This window comes from Ovis canadensis, chromosome 17 (assembly GCF_042477335.2).
Source record: "Ovis canadensis isolate MfBH-ARS-UI-01 breed Bighorn chromosome 17, ARS-UI_OviCan_v2, whole genome shotgun sequence".
Lineage (NCBI taxonomy): Eukaryota > Metazoa > Chordata > Mammalia > Artiodactyla > Bovidae > Ovis > Ovis canadensis.
Genome location: NC_091261.1, coordinates 74,199,016 through 74,217,130, shown reverse-complemented (window position 1 = coordinate 74,217,130; position 18,115 = coordinate 74,199,016). Strand labels below are relative to the sequence as shown.

General features: G+C 51.5%; 2 protein-coding genes across 3 annotated transcripts in view; one reads left to right on the top strand and one right to left on the bottom strand.

The window, feature by feature from the left end:
- MYO1H (myosin IH) overlaps positions 1-1,232 on the top strand; it is a 40,806-nt gene extending 39,574 nt beyond the window's left edge. The window contains exon 31 of the mRNA XM_069557021.1: positions 1,113-1,232. Coding sequence (XP_069413122.1) covers positions 1,113-1,232 — 120 coding nt within the window. The remainder of the gene's footprint in view (positions 1-1,112) is intronic.
- Positions 1,233-1,920: 688 nt separating this feature from the next.
- Positions 1,921-18,115, bottom strand: part of KCTD10 (potassium channel tetramerization domain containing 10) — a 35,170-nt gene continuing 18,975 nt past the window's right edge. Inside the window, exons 3-7 of one of the 2 annotated variants that reach the window (XM_069558028.1) lie at positions 17,125-17,294; positions 14,228-14,314; positions 13,847-13,899; positions 12,229-12,424; positions 1,921-4,664 (exon numbers count right to left, since the gene is read on the bottom strand). In XM_069558028.1, the coding sequence (XP_069414129.1) occupies positions 4,440-4,664; positions 12,229-12,424; positions 13,847-13,899; positions 14,228-14,314; positions 17,125-17,294 (731 nt within the window). In that variant the 3' untranslated portion in view covers positions 1,921-4,439. Of the gene's footprint in view, positions 4,665-12,228; positions 12,425-13,846; positions 13,900-14,227; positions 14,318-17,124; positions 17,295-18,115 lie in introns of both variants that reach the window. The other variant, XM_069558029.1, reaches the window with a different exon arrangement.

Here is an 18,115-nt window from a genome sequence, read left to right as displayed (position 1 = left end):
GGGTCTGGGGGAGGGAGGCGAAAGCTGTTTTAAATGAGACTATAGGTTAAAATCCTCCTAATTTCAGTCCTCCTTGGGCTTCTTTGGTGGCTCAGACAGTAAAGAATCTGCCTACAATGTGGGAGACCTGGGTTCAGTCCCTGGGTCGGGAAGAGCCCCTGGAGAAGGGAACAGGAACCCACTTCAGGATTCTTGCCTGGGAAATCCCATGGACAGAGGAGCTTGGTGGGCTACAGTCCATGGGGTCACAAAGACTCAGACATGACTGAGTGACTAACACTTTCACAGACTGACCAGAATCATCATCTAGTTTGTTTCTTCCTCTGTCCGAATCGACACTGAACAAGTCAGGAATGGGCGCTAGAGGGACAGATGCAGATGCTGAACGAAAAGGCAGCAGTTTACTCGCCACATTTAGTTGTCAGTGGACCAGAAGCTGACATTCTTCTCAGTATTAAATATCCAAGTCCAACTCTTTACTGAGTGGCGAAGGCCTGATGCCTTAACACGTGGTGCTCAAGCGAGTCTCCACGTGGGTAACTCCTGGCGAGCTTTGAAAAATACCAAGTGTTCATGTCTCCCCCGTCACCACCCCCGAGACACCAAGAGGCTACTGGCAGAGGGTGAGGCCTGGGCTCTGGGATGGGAGGAGGCTCCTGGGACCAAGGAGGAGAGGTTTGGGAAACAGGTCCATGTTAAAAAATCAAGCCTAGTACTCCTCCCTAGCAAGTCTGATCCAACCTGGCTGGGAAATAACTATTCCACCCCAAGGTGTTTGAATCTTTAAGATTATGTTGTATATGTACCAAGGATTGACAGTTTGCTACAAACCAATTTGAAAATGGTCTAACGACATGGAGCATCTCATACACATTTAACGATGAAATGGATTCTGTCAACAGGGACAAAATATTTAAGCGTGACTTTTACCCTAACGGATCAGGTGATTTTTTGGTTTACATGCTGTCCTAAAGCCTTCGCCCCGTATTTCTCCCTGGCTGGCTCAGGCTGAAGCTAGCAGGCCTCAGGGAGCCCATTTCTAGATGTGGCTCAGCTCATGGTGGGGGTCAGGCTGTGGGGATGGTACAGGTGGCGGGGCCGGCTGCTCACAGCTTAGCCGCGTCCGCCTCAGCCACGTGGGCGTCCTTCCAAGCGAGGCGAGACCTCAGCCCCGTGTGTACCCCTCGCCAGGTATCAGCCTGCACGAAGTCCTGACGGAAGATGGCATCTGACCTCGCCCATCGCCACTTTTGCTGCCACCGAGGAGAACGGCCAGGAAGCTCGAATCTGGGCCCGCGAGCAACACCTTCAAGCAAAGGTTCCAGCAGTTCTGGGAAAAGGATCATCCCTGAGGGATGGAAAAGACATCTCACGCCAACCCCTCAGATGTCCTGTGGCACTAGAAGAGCCTTCTAGGGAGCCAACCTCACATCACCCAAGGGGGTGCCTTTAAACGTCCCCAGTAGGACCTGCGCTCGACGGGCACTTGAGTACGTCATTACGGGGGGTGGGCGACAGGGTCTGTCATGCTGTCCCTGAGGCAGAATGAAATACGTGGTCTGAGCACATACGGCTGCAAAATGTGAATTCTGCTTTCAGTAAGTGGAACTCAGGAAAATCTCCAATTCCTTCACGGCTTTAGGCTCCGCAGGGGTGAGGCGAAGCTCTCCCCACCCCAAACCTGCACTCCGGGGCGAGAGCCGCTGACCAACCGTCCGCGTTTCCACCAGTCCTGGAGGCTCTCCACCTGAGACTTCCTGCCAGTGTCGGGAGTTCAAACACTCCAAAACATGACTCCACTCTTCCCACCCTAAGCAACCTGGAGGTGGGATCTCTGTTCTGAACCGCACCTTAGTGCAGCACCTCAGTGTGGTGGCCGGGCTGTTCTGAGCATTTCTGAAAAGATCCACACAAAAAAAGTTTAAGTAGAAGCATATATAACTTTTATTTTACATACATCCACAGAGGCTGGTACAACATACAGTGACTGCTTCTGAAGCTCAGAATGTACTTTTTCCCGTGGCACAAAGACAGAAAGGTCAGTGACACACGTGCTACGGTGACTCTGGGTAGTAGGGAGCACACATTCCAGACGGAGGGCTGGGGTACCTGCACAGCGACCACCCCGCTAAATCACTGCAAGGGGGCGGCTGTCAGGCCTGCCCAGGAATTGTCATGGGCAGAGGCCCCCCAGTCACCGCAATCAATGACTTATTTGGAAAAAAACCTGATTATGAGGGACCCAAAGCCGTGTTGGTTTTTCCCACTGTAAGTTATTACAGCGTAATAAAAACTACACTCTGTAACAAATCTTAGGGCCAGTAATTTGCTTGGATGGTTCTTAATAAATACAGGTATTGACTTTTGCTGACCCTTTGTGCTCACGTAAGAGATCAGTTCCTTGAAGTATATGTCTGATAACAGAGCCCTGGACCAGCCAATGCTTCGTCATCATCAGCTCACGGCTACAGGCAGCTAACAGTATCACTCACTGTGGAATGCTTTCACGAACTTGTTCATATCCCAGGGAAGCAAAGACTCCAGACTCCAAGTGCAAAGTTGGAGGAGAAGTGAAAACAGAGATGGCCAGAAACATCAAGTCATAAGGAGCAGAAGCCCCAACAGCTCAGACTGATCCACAAGCTCACTCTTCACATGAACACTTAAAAACAAGAGAGAACTTACATGATGGCTTTTCCGTTCCTACAGAAAACATCAGAACTGACATTCACTTTACCGTTCTAGAAAAGGATGACCCCAACAGCAGGGTTGGTGTTTAAAACTTCCACAGTAGAAAATATTTACAAACCATATTTAATTAAGCCCCCTCCCTCCCGTCCTCAGCACTTAATAAAATCCAGGTGGCCTATATACGAAAGTTGCCCGCGCAACAGTTTAAAAAGCATCTACCCCTGTACGTGATTTTTAGGTTCGATCATGATTGTTTCCAAGTTTTACTGTAGGCTTTGCTGCTGGATACAAAATAAAGGCATACAACTGTCCCAAGTAGGGCCGGATGTACAAAGTCTAAGCAGTAAAAACCATTTCAAAATATAAACTCATTTTTTGGGGAATACACTGTCAAAGGCTGCCCTTATTAATACCTTTGGTATAAAACAGTCACTTGAATAGCCAACAAAACCCATCCAGACCATACACACACCTTCACCTTCCTGGAACTACTCTACCAGCCTAGTCTCAGCCAGCCACATTCGTCACAACTTGCTCTGGGCCAGCACGGGCGTCGTGAGGCGGGGAGGTAGGTCACCGAGAACATCCGCCCCCCACGAGCACCGTGCCGGCAGCAGGGCTCCAGCGCGGGCCCCCCCGGGCCCCCCAGGCACACATCCTCATCCAGTCACGCACGTCCCTTAAACAATCATGAACACAGACACCGACTGGACCCCAGAAACCTGCACCACCTCTGGGTCTGCTCACTGACGGCCACATCACACTGTGGAAGACTCCGAGGCAGAGACCCGGAGGGCATCTCCGGGTGACAGTCATCCTGAGGCCACTGCAGTGAGCACTGGTCCTGCCTGGACGCCAGGACAGAGTCTGGGGCCAGGCTTCCTTTCTTCTAAGCAAAGGGGAGGGCATCCGCTTGGGGCAGCAAGCCCCGCTTAACAGGGGAGAAGGCGGGGGAGGAAGGAATGGAGCCCACCAGGCAACAGTCTGTGTGAGCAGGCCAGACGGCAGGCCTGGAATGGAGTGGGTCCCCAAGGGGGGCGGGGGGTGGGCGGCAGGGGCATTGCTCGCAGCCAGACCGCAGACTGGCTGAAGGAGCAACAGGCCTGCCCTTCGGCAGAGCTGGGCAGCCAGGGCCACGCTGGGAACCGCAGCAGAGAGGCAGGAACCTTCCCACTGCCAGGAGCGGTGGGTCTCCACCCACAAGCTCGGAGCAGCACTCATGGCTGGATAGGCGGCTCGCAAAGCCCTGGAGCCTGTGCCAGGCCGAGCGCACAGGAGCGGGGCCAGGGCGCTGGGCTGCAGGGTGGGCAGACGTGGGGACCGCTGGTGGCCACCGACCACAGGGGCCCGCTCCCAGCTGGCAGACTGAACCCTGGAGGGGAGGCCCCCGAGAAGATCAGAGAGGCAGTCAACAGCCACCAAAATAACTACTGCAGAGGCATTTCTCACACGCACGCCCCACCCGTTCACCCACCCCCTCCTCCGGGAGCAGGGAAAGCCCGGCTCCAGCGCCGCTCGGACTCTGAGAAACAGAGACGGTGGACCGGCTCGCTTACCAGCTGGCGTGCGTTCGCCCGGGCCTAAAGACATCAATTCACCGCGCCGAGAAATACCAAAATCGTTTGGTTTGTAGGGAAGTCTGTCCGGACACTGGGGGAAGTGGCAGGCGTCTGGGAGCTTGGGGGGGTGCTCGGTGCACAGCAGGGGGGGCAGGTGGGCGGGTGGGGTTGGTGGGGGCCCCCACCCGCTCACTGGTGGAGGTGGGCCCGGTCGTCCGGGCGCTTGATGTGGATGCGCCGCACGCGCTCGATCCGCTCCCGCTCCCGCTCCTCATCCTCGTCCAGGTGGTGGGAGCGCCCAGCTGCCCCACCTGTGGCCTCCAGGAGCGCGTTGTCAGGTCCCCGGCCATCCTGGGCCTCGTACAGCAAAATGTTCAGGGTCTCCTCGTATATCCGGGCTTCAGGGAACTCCACCTGCGGCCCCACAAAGCACAAGGCAGAAAATTAGCATCGCCCAGCTCCCCCACCGCCCACCTCTGCTGCTGCCGAGGATTTGAGAGCGGCGCCGTCTGGCCCCAGCAGGCCCCCAACAATCTGTAGGGGCACGTCCCAGGCGGTTATCGTTTTCAATGGGCAATGCCTGCACACGGCTCTGGAGTCACAAGCGACAAGACGGACACAGTGCAATGCGTCTCTCTGCCCCTTTCCTTGGACACTGGCATCACTCCCAAATAGGGCTGCACCCTTGCACGCCTGTCATTCCACACCTTAAGGGAGCGTTCTGTCCAAACAGGGGCCAGCAGCAGGGGGTCCTCATAAAACGGACAGTTACAATCCCTCCCCGCTCAGTAAAGCACCGTGTCTGTTCACCGCCCTTCGGGGTCAGGCGCCAGGAATAAGAGGCAGGTCCCAGGCACCTGTCTCAGGCAATAGAATGAATCAGTGAGAATTGGCAAAGCACCTGAGATGCTGCACCAAGGAGGATGGCAATGACGCAGAAACCCAAGTGGGACATCTGTACAGTGACTTGGGGCAACAGAACCCAAGTGTTGGCGCCAAAGCTCAGCTTCTGGAGATTCGGGCTCAAAGGAGGAGGAGGAAACAGTCCCTCTGAAGGGGTGGCCATCCCAACACCACCCCCCTGGAGACAGGAGCCTGACAGAACAGAATGCAGAGGGAAGGAAGCCGGGAAAGGGGTCCTGGCCACCATCCTGGCTCCACCACGAACCAGCTGCCCAAACAAGAGCTCAGGCTCACTCCAGAGCCCATCCAAGAATCTATACATGAGATCCGACCGTGAGGTCTCTCAGGACCTTTCCTGCCCCTTAAACTCCAAAAACATAAAGTAACTATTTTAAAGTTTAATCAATATGATGACTAGACTTTGAATATTCAAGGGCAGATTCAATCCACATACAGGAAAAAAAAAAAAACCAAACTAGGAGCACTTTCCCGGTATTCCAGTAGTTAAGAAATTGCCTTGCAATGCAGAGGACTCAGGTTCGATCGCTGGCCTGGGAACTAAGATCCCACATGCCGCAAGGCACCTAGGTCCAAGAGCTGCACTATGGCACCCACCCACTGCAGAGCCCACACACCACAGCCAGAGTCTAAGCGGACAACGAAAGATCCCAAGAGCTACAGCTAAGACCAGGACACGATGGGGAGTCCAGTTACTGGTGGAACTCACAGCCCTGAGGACAAGTTCACAGGAGAAAAGAACCACGTGCCTCCCCAGTGCTGGAGAAGGCGTTAGTCCTCGTGTGTCTGACTCTCTGTGACTCCGTGCACTGGAGCTCCTCTGTCCACGGGATTCTGCAGAGAATACTGGAGTGGGCTGCCATTCCCTTCTCCAGGAGATCTTCCAGACACAGGGATTGAACCCGGGTCTCCTACATTGCAGGCGGATCCTTTACAGTCTTAGCCACCAGAGACACGCCAAGTGAACAATTCTGGTCCCCCCAACTATCTCTGGAGGGAAAAAAAGAACCTCAGTGCTCTTCCCTTCCTGGCTACCTTAAAGCAATATGTATCTTTTAGGATATGTTCTACATAAATGAATAAAATCTTTTCAGAATTGAAAAGTTTTTAATTTCTGTTTTTTACTTGGTGGTCTGATTTTCTCATTTGCATTCTGCCTCTTGAGGCTGCTCCAGGAGCACACAGAGCTGTGGGCTTCTCGGCTACAGTGCAGATGACGACCTGAACAGGGGACCACAGACCTGTGTGAAGGTGACAGGGAGTGACCTACTGCATGCGTCCCTGGTCATCAGACTTCCCTTAGGTTGAAAAGGAGAGGACAGTGTATGATATGGTTAAAAACAAAACAGGGAAGCAATCAAGACGGCGGAGGAGTAGGATGCGACTGACGCTCACCTCCTCCCACAAATTCATCAAAAATATCAAAAACGGACACGTGTGATGATTCTCACAGATTGTCTACTGAATGCTGGCAAAAGAGCCCAGACTGCTCAAAGGGCAAGGAAATCTCCACAGACTGGGTACGAAAAAAGAAGAAAAAAAGCAAGAAACAAATCAGGATGGGACCTGTGCCCCTGGGAGGGAGCTGTGAAAGAGGAAACGCTCCTGCACCCTGGGAAGCCCCCCACCCCGGGAGATCTGCCGGCACAGGCGAGCCTGGGAGGAGAACACGGCGGCCAGAGGATGGAAGGCAGCACAGACGGCCAGTGGGCTTGGGCCGGGTGCAGCTCGGGCCGGGCGCTGGCACCTGGGCTTCGGAGATCAGAACCAGAGAGCGGCTGGGGGATGGCCACGCAGGGACAGACGGGGGGGGGAGGGGGCTGGAATCCAGTGCGACCGTGGCTAGAGTGCTCCCAGGGGAAATCTAGGCCACCCTAGAGACCAGCGACCTTAGCAGGGTGCACGTGGGGAGGGGCGGGACCCAGATTGCAGCCTTCTTCCCTGTGTGCACTCTCGCAGAGGGCAGGACACTGCCTGCACGGGCTCCAGGGGTTGGTCACAGGCCAGAAGCTCCCTCCCCGACCCCGGGAGTGGTTGGGGGGCCCCCTCTGCTGCCCGATGCCTCTGCCCCCATCACATGGTGCAGGGGTGCCTGGGCCGCCTGCTGCCACTGAGAACCCCAGGACAGGGCACCAGCCGCCGCACCTGCACACCACCTGTCAAGCGGCGAACCACCAGCACGTGCCAGGGAAAAGGTGACCAGCATCCATACTAAAAACAGCCCTGCACCTAATCCATCAAACCCACACAGGCTACACAGGACGACCCCACACAAACAGCTCTCCAAGACCACAGAAGACAACTGTTCCTCCTAAGCTCACAGAGCGGGAGAAGCGTGAACAAGATGAAAGGGCGGAGGAACCAGTCCTGGTTATTCCCCTGAAAGACCGACAATGAAGCAGACCCTCCTGTCTAACAGACACCTGCTTCAAAAAGAGATTAAAAGTACCGAAGGAATTTAAAAAGGCTATCGAAAAACGCCTCTTCACTGTGTTCATGGAGTTCTCGAGGCAAGCATACTGAAGTGGTTTGCCATTTCCTTCTCCAGTGCCTGACATTTCGTCAGGCCCTGACTAGCAGGGACACATCTTTCAGCTGCTCCACAGTCAGACAACATGCCTGGCCACCTGGCTGTCTCACCACTGGTCTTTGTTGAGCCTGTAAACCTTCGCTGGCTGCCAAGTGTCCATCAATGTGCTGCAGTCCTTGAGTGCAATCTCAAAAACAGAATGATCTCTGTTCGTTTCCAAGGCAAACCATTCAACATCACCACAATCCAAGACTATGCCCCAACCGCTAATGCCAAAGAAGCGGAAACTGAACAGTTCTATGAAAACCTACAAGACCTTCTAGAACTAACACCAAAAAAAGATGTCCTTCTCATCATAGGGGACTAGAATGCAAAAGTAGGAAGTCAAAAGATACCTGGAGTAACAGCCAAGTTTGGCCTTGGGAGTACAAAATGAAGCAGGATAAAGGCTAACAGAGTTTTGTCAAGAGAACACACTGGTCATAGCAAACACCCTCCTCCAACAACACAAGAGACGACTCTACACATGGACATCACCAGATGGTAAATACTGAATTTAGACTGATATTATAGTTTTTGCAACCAAAGACTGAGACACTCTATACAATGAGCAAAAACAAGACTGTGGCTCAGATCTTGAGCTCCTTATTGCCAAATTCAGACTTAAATTGAAGAAAGCAGGGAAAACCACTAGGCTATTCATATATGACCTAAATCAAATCCCTTATCATTATACACTAGAGGTAACTAATAGATGCAAGGGATTAGATTTATTAGACACAGTGCCTGAAGCACTATGGATGGAGGTTCATAACTTTGAACAGGACGTGGTGATCAAAACCATCCCCAAGAAAAACAAATGCAAGAAGGCAAAGTGGTTGTCTAAAGAGGCCTTACAAATAGCTGAGAAGAGAAGCAAAAGGCAAAGGAGAAGAGTAAAGACATACCCAACTGAATGTAGAGTTCCAGAGAACAGCAAGGAGAGATAAGAAAGTCTTATTTAGTGAAGAATGCAAAGAAATAGAAGAAAACAATAGAATGGAAAAGACTAGAGATCTCTTCAAGAAAATTAGAGATACCAAGGGAACATTTCAAGCAAAGATGCACTCAATAAAGGACAGAAATGGTAAGGATCTAACAGAAGCAGAAGACATTAAGAAGAGGTGGCAAGAATACACAGAACTGTATCAGAAAAGGTCTTAATGATCCAGACAACCACGATGGTTACTCACCCAGTCAGACATTCTGGAGTGTGATGTCAAGTGGGCCTTAGGAAGCACTGCCATGAACAAAGCTAGTAGAGGTGATGGAATTCCAGCTGACCTATTTCAAATTCTAAAAGATGATGCTGTTAACACGCTGTACTCAATAGGCCAGCAGATTTGGAAAGCTCAGCAGAGGCCAAAGGACTTGAGTAGGTCAGTTTTCATTCCAGTCCCAAAGAAGGGCAATGCTAAAGAATGTTCAAACTACCGCATAACTGCACTCATCTCACATGCTAGTAGGTAATGCTCAAAACCCTTCAAGCTAGGCTTCAGTAGTACGTGAACCAAGAGTTTCCAAACATACAAGCTAAATTTAGAAAAGGCAGAGAAACCAGAGATCAAATTGCCAACATCCGCTGGATCTTAGAAAAAGCAACGGAATTAGGAAAAAAAAAAATCTACTTCTTGTTCACTGACTATGCGGATCACAACAAACTGGAACATTCTTAAAGAGATGGAAATACCAGAACACCTTACCTGTCTCCTGAGAAACCTGTATGCAGGTCAAGAAACAATAGTTAGAACAATGGACAGGTTCAAAATTAGGAAAGGAGTACGTCAAGGCTGTACACTGTCACCTTGCTTATTTAGCTTATAGAGTATATCATGTGAAATGCCAGGCTTCATGAAGCACAAGCTGGACAAGATTGCTTAGAGGAATATCACCAACCTCAGATATGCAAATGATACCTCTCTTAGGGCAGAAAGTGAAAAGAAACAAAAGAGCTTCTTGGTGAAGGTGAAACAGGAGAGTGAAAAAGCTGGCTTAAAACTCAACATTCAAAAAACAAAGATCATAACATCTGTTTCCATTACTTCATGGCAAATAGATGGAGAAAAAGTGGAAACAGTGACAGATTTTATCTTTTTGGGCTCCAAAATCACTGCAGATGGTGACTGCAGCCATGAAATTAAGACACTTGCTCCTTGGAAGAAATGCTACGACAAACCAAGACAGCATATTAAACAGCAGAGACATAAATTTGCCAACAAAGGTTCATACAGTCAAAGCTATTTTCCAATAGTCATGCATGGATGTGAGAGTGGAACCAGAAAGAAGGCTGAGTGCTGAAGAATTGATGCTTTCGAACTGTGGTGCTGGAGAAGATTCTTGAGAGTCCCTTGGACAGCAAGATCAAATCAGTCAATCCTAAACAAAATCAACCCTGAATATTCATTGGAAGGACTGATGCTGAAGCAGAAGCTCCAATACTTTAGCCCCCTGACACAAAGAAGTGACTCACTGAAGAAGACCTTGATGCTGGGCAAGACTAAGTACAGGAGGAGAAGAGGGAGACAGAGGATGACATGGCTGGATGGCATCACTGACTCAATGGACAGGAGTGTAAGCAAACTCCAGCAGATAATGAAAGACAGGGAAGCCCGGTGTGCTGCAATTCATGGGGTTCAAAGAGCCGGACCCAACTTAGCAACTGACCAAGAGGCAATTACAGATTATCATATTATGCAAAGGCTGCTAAGTCACTTCAGCCGTGTCCGACTCTGTGCGACCCCATAGGTGGCAGCCCACCAGGCTCCCCCGTCCCTGGGATTCTCCAGGCAAGAACACTGGAGTGGGTTGCCATTTCCTTCTCCAACGCATGAAAGTGAAAAGTGAAAGTGAAGTCCCTCAGTCATGTCCGACCCATAGCGACCCCATGGACTGCAGCCTTCCAGGCTCCTCTGTCCATGGGATTTTCCAGGCAAGAGTACTGGAGTAGGGTGCCACTGCCTTCTCTGCATGCAAGGGCAGAAAGAGCAAAACAAATACAGTGGATCACTTATGCTGGGCTGTAATTAGTCACTCGGTCGTGTCCGACTCTTTGCGACTCCATGGACTGTAGCCCACCAGGCACCTCTGTCCATGGTGATTCTCCAGGCAATACTGGATGGGTTACCATGCCCTCCTCCCTCCAGTGGATCTTCCCAAAACAGGGACTGAACCCAGATCTTCCACATTGCAGGTGGATTCTTTACCATCTGAGCTACCAGGGAAGCCCAAGAATACTGAAGTGGGTAGCCTATCTCTTCTCCAGGGAGCTTCCCAACCCAGGAATCCAACCAAAGTCTCCTGCATTGTAATTCTTTACCAGCTGAGCTACCAGGGAAGCCTGATATCACTTATATGTAGAATCTCAAATATGACAGAAGAGAACCTATCTATGAAACAGAAACAGAATCACAGACTTGAAGCACAGACTGGCAGTTGCCATGTGGGAGATGGGTAGGTGGATTAGGAGTTTGCGATAAGCAGATGTAAACTATTATACATAGGATGGATACACAGTAAGGTCCTACTGTAAAGCACAAGGAACTTTATTCAGTATCCTGTGATAAACAGGGTATTTGACCTTGGGCATCTGGCTGTGACCTACTCCTTCCTATATGTGTGTAACTGAGTCACTTTGCTACACAGGACTAATTTAATACCACAGTGTATAATAAACTATACTCCAAAAAAAATTAAAAAAGGAAGGGGGAAGAAAAGAGAAAGGGTACATAGCCCAAGGAAGGGAGGCAAGCAGAGACGTAAAGGGAGTGAATTTCAGTGAACAGGGGACCTGATGAACCACACTGCAGCATGATGGAGCTCTGCAGAACAACACAGGGACAGAGGCCAACGGAAAGGTCAGGCCCACTGGCTTGCAGAGGATGACATAAAAATGGGTCCGCAGAGTCCAGATCAGTCAGAGAATTGCGCCCTGGGAAGGAAGCCCCCAGGGTTCAGGAGGAGCGCCGAGTGAGCCCCGTGAGGGCGGAGGGCTGCCCGGGTCAGTGGGGAGGAGGACAGATGACAAGGAAGGATTAGGTCACAGCCAGATGCCCAAGGTCAAGCCCTTGGAGGGAGCACTGCTCCTGATGAGCGAGACAGATGTGGCCAGGCTGGTGGGAAACCACGCTGTGTGGAGGACGGCAAGGTGGGGTCAGATCACCGACGGCAGAGGAAAAAACATGGGCAGCAGGGTACACGGGGGGACAAGGATCCGTGTGAATCCCAGTCACAGAAAGGGACCCCAGCAGCCGTGCGACTGCCTCTCCTTGCTGTTCCGCATCAGAAACGAAATGCCATGCTGTTTTTCCAAGCTGACAATGGGACCCTTCCAGGGCCCCAGAGATAATGAGTACTAGTGAGGAGTAGTGGGTCCAGAAAACATCTTTAGAGCCTTTGCCTCTTGAAGTGGACTTGGCTCAAGGGAAAGGGAAGTTGGACGAATATGGATTTCAGCCCAGCCACTTGGCACTGTCCTCTGCACGCCCTTACCTTTGTCTGTTTCTTCTCAGTGGCGTAGACGATGGAGGTGCAGCAGACCTCAGCGATCTTGCGGCCCTGGCCGTAGAAGGACCAGCAGCAGATTTCGTCCCCAATGACGTCCTTTATGAACAGGACCCTTCCGTTAAAGCGCAGAGACAGCTTATCAAACAGTTCGATGTTTTTCAACATATTGTCGTCAGAATTGCTACAAAAGAGCAGGTGATAAGGCAACTGATTACCAGCACGTGTTAAGGGCCACCACCGGTGGGGCAGTGTTTCCACATGCAGGCCCCTTATCCCCACCAGTTCTTACCAATCTCACAAGAAGCCCAAGAAGGCAGCAGTACAGTCCCTACCGCTCAAAGGAAAGCAAGGATCAGAGAAATCAGGGAACTGCCCAAGGTCAAAAACTAATAAACTGCAGAGCTGAGTCTCAAAAAGACAGCTCTGGCCCCCAAGGCTGTGCTCGAGTGGCTGTCCTGCTGTGCCAAAGCCAGGGATGAAATGCTGAGAACGCAGGGCCCTGCAGGCACAGGCGGCAGGTGGGGAACATAGAGGCACGCTCCATGGAGCCCCGTGAGAGGCTGAGCGACCAGCCCTAACAGACTGCTTATCCTGGGTCCATTTACTGGTCTTGCCTGACTTCATCAACCCCAAGTCTTTTAATTCTTGATTCGGAGCCACGTGTTCCGAAGAGGCAAACGGCGCTCTAGACACCCATATATATTGCTAGTGGGAACATAAAATGGTGTAGCGGTCACTGTGGAGAACAGTCCGGCAGGTCCTCAAATGATTAAACCTGCAGTCCCTGCACGACCCAGCAATTCCACTCCTAAGTATCTACCCAGGAGAAATGGAAATGTGTGCATGCACACACATCCACAGCAGCATTATTCCTAACAGCCAACAGGTGGAACAACCCTGACCGCCCAGCCGTAACTGGTGGAGAGATAAACAATGTGGTCTGTCTGGAGGGCAGAATATCATTCAGCCATAAAGAGGAATGAAGTCCTGATTCATGCTACAACATGGATGAACCCTGAAAACATCATGCTGAGTGAAAGGAGCCAGACACAAAAAATAGCACACTGCACGATTCTATCTACACAAAGTGTTCAGTGCAGGCAGAGCCACAGAAACAGAAAGCACAGCAGTGGTGGGCTGGGGGGTAGGAGGGTGGAGTGATACGGGGAGTGACTGATAGAAACAGAAAGCACAGCAGTGGTTGCCTGGGGCTGGGGGGTAGGAGGGTGGAGCGATACGGGGAGTGACTGATAGAAACAGAGAGCACAGCAGTGGTTGCCTGGGGCTGGGGGAGGTAGGAGGGTGGAGCGATATGGGGAGTGACTGATCCCAGGTTTCCTTCTGGGATGATCATAACAGCCGACAATGAGGTAAGTGGCGATGGGTGCGCAACTCTGTGAACACAGTAAGCAGCACTGAGCTGTATATTTTTAAAAGGGTGAATTTGACAGTATGTGGGAATTAGATTCCATAACTGTCTATCCAGCAGGGCACTCTGGAGGTGCAGAAAGGGAGCGTGTGTTTCCAGCTGAAGGGAGTGTGGGGGCAGGGAGCCGGGCCTGGCACGCATGAGTCCAGAGGTCTTTCCCGGCCAACACCTCACCTGGTATACGAGTATTTGTTGTTACTTCTGTTGTAGAGCAACTTCACGGCTGGCTGTGGGTTGTTTCAGGGAAAAAAAAAACAGAAAGAAGAGAGTTACTTGGGAGCGCAGGTGCAGAGAACCACTGGCTTCCCTTGGAGCTGGGGCCCTGCCATCAGCCTGAAAAGGCAGGTAAGCGTAGCCTGCGGGGTGGGGAGGGGCTGAGAGGGAGACGGCATGACCTCAATACCAGGGCCAACACAAGGTGAGCCGCAGGCTCCCATTCTTGACACTATCTCAGACCTTGTGCAAGCAATTTTACACATATTTCAAAACTTTTTCAGAAGAATCCCCACCACTTTCAGTAGCAAAAGAAATGCCACAAGGGTGCCTCCAACATACCTTATTTGACGTCGCTATAAGTTTCTGTTCTTCCTTGGATGACGTGATGACGGGAACTTTGCAGAATGGCTCGTAAGTATCTTTGTTCTGCTGGAACAAAACATACTTTCAGCCTGGGAGGCCTGCCCAGCATTGGATTGTTTAAGCTGGCCTGCCAGGCAAAGACAGGTTCTGGTGAGAGGAGATGGGGCAGCCACGGCTGCGAAGAGAGGAGGACGATCTTGTAAGCTGGGCGACGATCAAGAGTGGAGCTCTCCAGTGAACCTGCTCTTTGGCCAGGAGTCTTACATGCCAGGGTGTTCCGTAAATACTAACAATGATGACACTTTCATAGCCCAGGGAAAGTGAAAAGAAAGGGAAGCTGCTCAGTCGTGTCCGACTCTTTGCAACCCCATGGACTGTAGCCTACCAGGATCCTCCGTCCATGGGATTTTCCAGGCAATAGTACTGGAGTGGGTTGCCATTTCCTTCTCCAGGGGATCTTCCTGACCCAGGGATCAAACCTGGGTCTCCCGAATTGTAGGCAGACGCTTTGTGCCACCAGGGAAGTCCTCTCATAGCCCAGGAAGCCACTCAAAAATAAACCATAAACAAGGCAGATGAAATATGATTGTCTCAAAACTCCTACAAACTCCACTGCAATGACTGTAGAGAAATAAAAAGGTATAAGCCCATAGGGAGAAAAGGAATAGAAGTACGGTCAGTGGCAAGAGATGTCACGAATTAGAGGCTGGAAAGCAGATCTCAGAGGAGTGACAACCAAGCAGAAGGAGAAAGCTGAACCCTAAGCAGCTGATGGGAAAGAGTCTGGGAGATTTTCCCAGAACAGCTCTGAAGGCTGGCGGGCTGAGAGCAAGAGTTTGGGACTGACTGCTTGTTGGCAGAAGCACTGGTGAGACCCCAGATGGATGTCCTACCCCAGCCTGGCAGGAGGAAAGTCCACTTTCCTGGATTAGTTTGTACAGGAGAGGACAAGGCTGACTTGCTCTTCTGAAAAGGGGGGATTCAGTGAATGATCTACGCACTCAATAGTGAGCCCTACCCCTTCTGCTCAGATCCCAAAAGGCAGCCAGTCAGGCTCATACCAACCAGGCTAGAGAGGGGAGGACTCCTCTACGAGAACCACCTGTCCGGAAGAAGCGTTTATAGATTCTGACACTGAGAGTTCCCACTGAAGAAGTCAGCCTTATCATTCACCACTGAAGCCCACGAACAACAAAGACCAATACCTACAGCTTTTTTCAGAGCTTAAATTTCAACAGACCAAGGATCATCAGATTAGATTCAGAAAGCCTCTGAAATATGAGACTGAAACCAAGACAAAGAGAGAAAGTAAGAGGAGCCGCTCGATGAAGGCAGCAGAAAGCAAACTCCAATAGCGAGATGGGAACGGCAAGGGCAGGCATCACATCCTATGAAACAGGCCGGCATGCCACATCAAGGGCACGTGGAGAACAAGAAAAGGCTCCTGGGGGTCAGAAATACGAGAGCAGAAATGAAAAGCGCAACAGAAGCCTTGAAAAGACACAACTGTCGGAGAAAACGGAACAGTAACAGTGACAGAGCTAGGAGGCCAGTCCCCTGAGGTTTAATCTCAGACTAACAGAAACCACAACAGGGAACCAGAGGGCGCGTCTCTAAGACGAAGGAGGAACAGATTCCCTGATGCGTCTGAGCAGACCAAAAGGAGACTGTGGTTTCTGGGAACTTGGGGCTACATTCGGATTGTGTGCTGAGGAAACCAAGCCAACAAAAAACAATGAAGCAACGGCTAATTCCGGCAAACTGAAAAGTTATGAGAGAAAGGAGATAATCACTGTATACTCTATGGCTCAACTGTTAATATTCACGACTCACTGCGAGCTCTGAGTACCGGTTTAATCAGAACTTTGAGAAATGATACTGAGAGGAGTACGTGCATGCAAGCTTGGTAGCGGCTTGGGGTGGTGCGTGAGTTGACTTCCCACTTTCTATAGAAATGTCAGTGGATGATGCTGAAAACGGAAAATCAATAAATAGCAATGTGAGAAATACGAGAAAAAACAACTGCTGTAAGAATCAGAAGAGGCTGCTTCAGGGGTGGGAGGGGGTAGAGGGCATATGGTAGTGTTTTAGACATCAACCTTGCCTACAGTACTAACTTGCCTTTGTAAATGCTTTACCTACATTACTTCAATAAACACAAACATGACATGAAAAGAACAAAGTAAAGACTTCAGCGTTCCATTAGATGCACAGTGAGTCCACCCATTAGATGCACAGTGAGTCCACAGACTCTCGGGAGAGGCGGTATGTGCAAGCTAACAGTTCCTCGGGCAGACAGGCGTGACGGGGGCTGCCTCCACGGGGAGCCACACAGACAGGCGGCTGGGAGAGGTGCAAACGTGAGCCTCACAAATACAGATCCGATGCCTCTGACAACCTACAGGGACTCTTCTGATCCCCTGCCACGTCTTCACAGCTGCTGGCCCCATCAAGAGGCACTCTAGTTTTGCAGGGATTTTAACTCTCCCTAGACTTGATCGCAGTGGTCTTGCCCCAGGTCCAGCTAAGGAGTAGGGGGTATCTGTCTGCAGAGATTATGGTGGACTCTCAACAATGACTCATGGGTAAGTCCCCAGAACAGTCCAGAAAACAGATCAAGTTGTATACTCCATAGCTGGGTACTGAAGGGCTGCAATGTACACAGGAGAGGACCTGAAACCATGGGGGCTGAAATATGCTGGAGAGCAGTCAGGTGGCCTGGGCATCCCCTCTCAGGGGTCAAGCTGGCCAGAGGGGAGCAGCTCCGAGGTCAACTCATTAACTCACACAGCAGCTCAGTGAGGGAGGAACTGCCCTCCTCCACAGAGAGGGGAACCGGAGGCCGGTAGCCCCGGGGCAGGGGGGACACCTACTTGCAGGGCGGCCTGGCACTCTTCCACTAGGCCCTGGACCAGGTAGTACTTGGCTTCTGCCAGCAGCTCCTCGATCTCCCGACGGCTCTCGGGCAAGGGGACCGCCCCGTCACGAAGGTAGTTGAGTATCGTACCGAAGTGCTTGCCACACCGGTCAATGAGGATCCAGCCTGCGGTGGGAAGAGGCGGGAAGGAGGGGTTCGTCACCTGGGCATGCCTTTCCTGGAAGGCCCTGATGGGAATGGGGTGGCTCTTGGTTCCATCTGCCTCCCGGGAACAGCTGGACCATGGAGGAGGCAGCGGCCTCAGCCGCCTGGCTCCCAGCAGTGGGCTGACGGAGGCCCTGCTTGGCAGCGCCACCACAGCCTCCCGGCCCTGCTGGCTGCAGACACCGCACCCGGACTCACTGGTCTTGGGCTCTTCCAGGTGCAGGGCCCCTGTGTCCTAAAAGCACGTTTCTAAGTTGCCTCAAAAATCCCTTTGTCAAGTGCATCCCAAGAGGCCTAATGCCCCACATCTGGATGAAAATAGGGTCCCAATGACCACAACCCACGGACAGTGGAAAGGCTTCTGGGGTGAAAACATCCACTCCTTTTTCAACAATACTTTTTTCAGACTCCTACACAGCAGAGCCATTTCTAAGGAAGCAGAAGGCTCGCTGTCCACAGGCTGTGACATCTGGCTCCTAAAGGTGACCCCAGGCACTCACCAGCACCACCAGAAGAAATTCCACCTGTGACCCCACACAAGGCATTTAGGGACCTGAGATACGGTGGTGACCAGACAGACCCTGCCCTCGAGTGGTTCAGCCTGACCTGGGGAGACGGCACTGGCATTTACGGGAAATGGAAACAGCTCCCAGCTGCTGACTGGAAGCGGGCATGGTGCAAAACTCTGCCTTGGGGGTGGGGGCAGGACAAGGCAAGCCCTCCCACTTATCAGCATCCTCTCCAATCTCCAATCCCGCACTGGCCTGCGATGCCCATTTCTC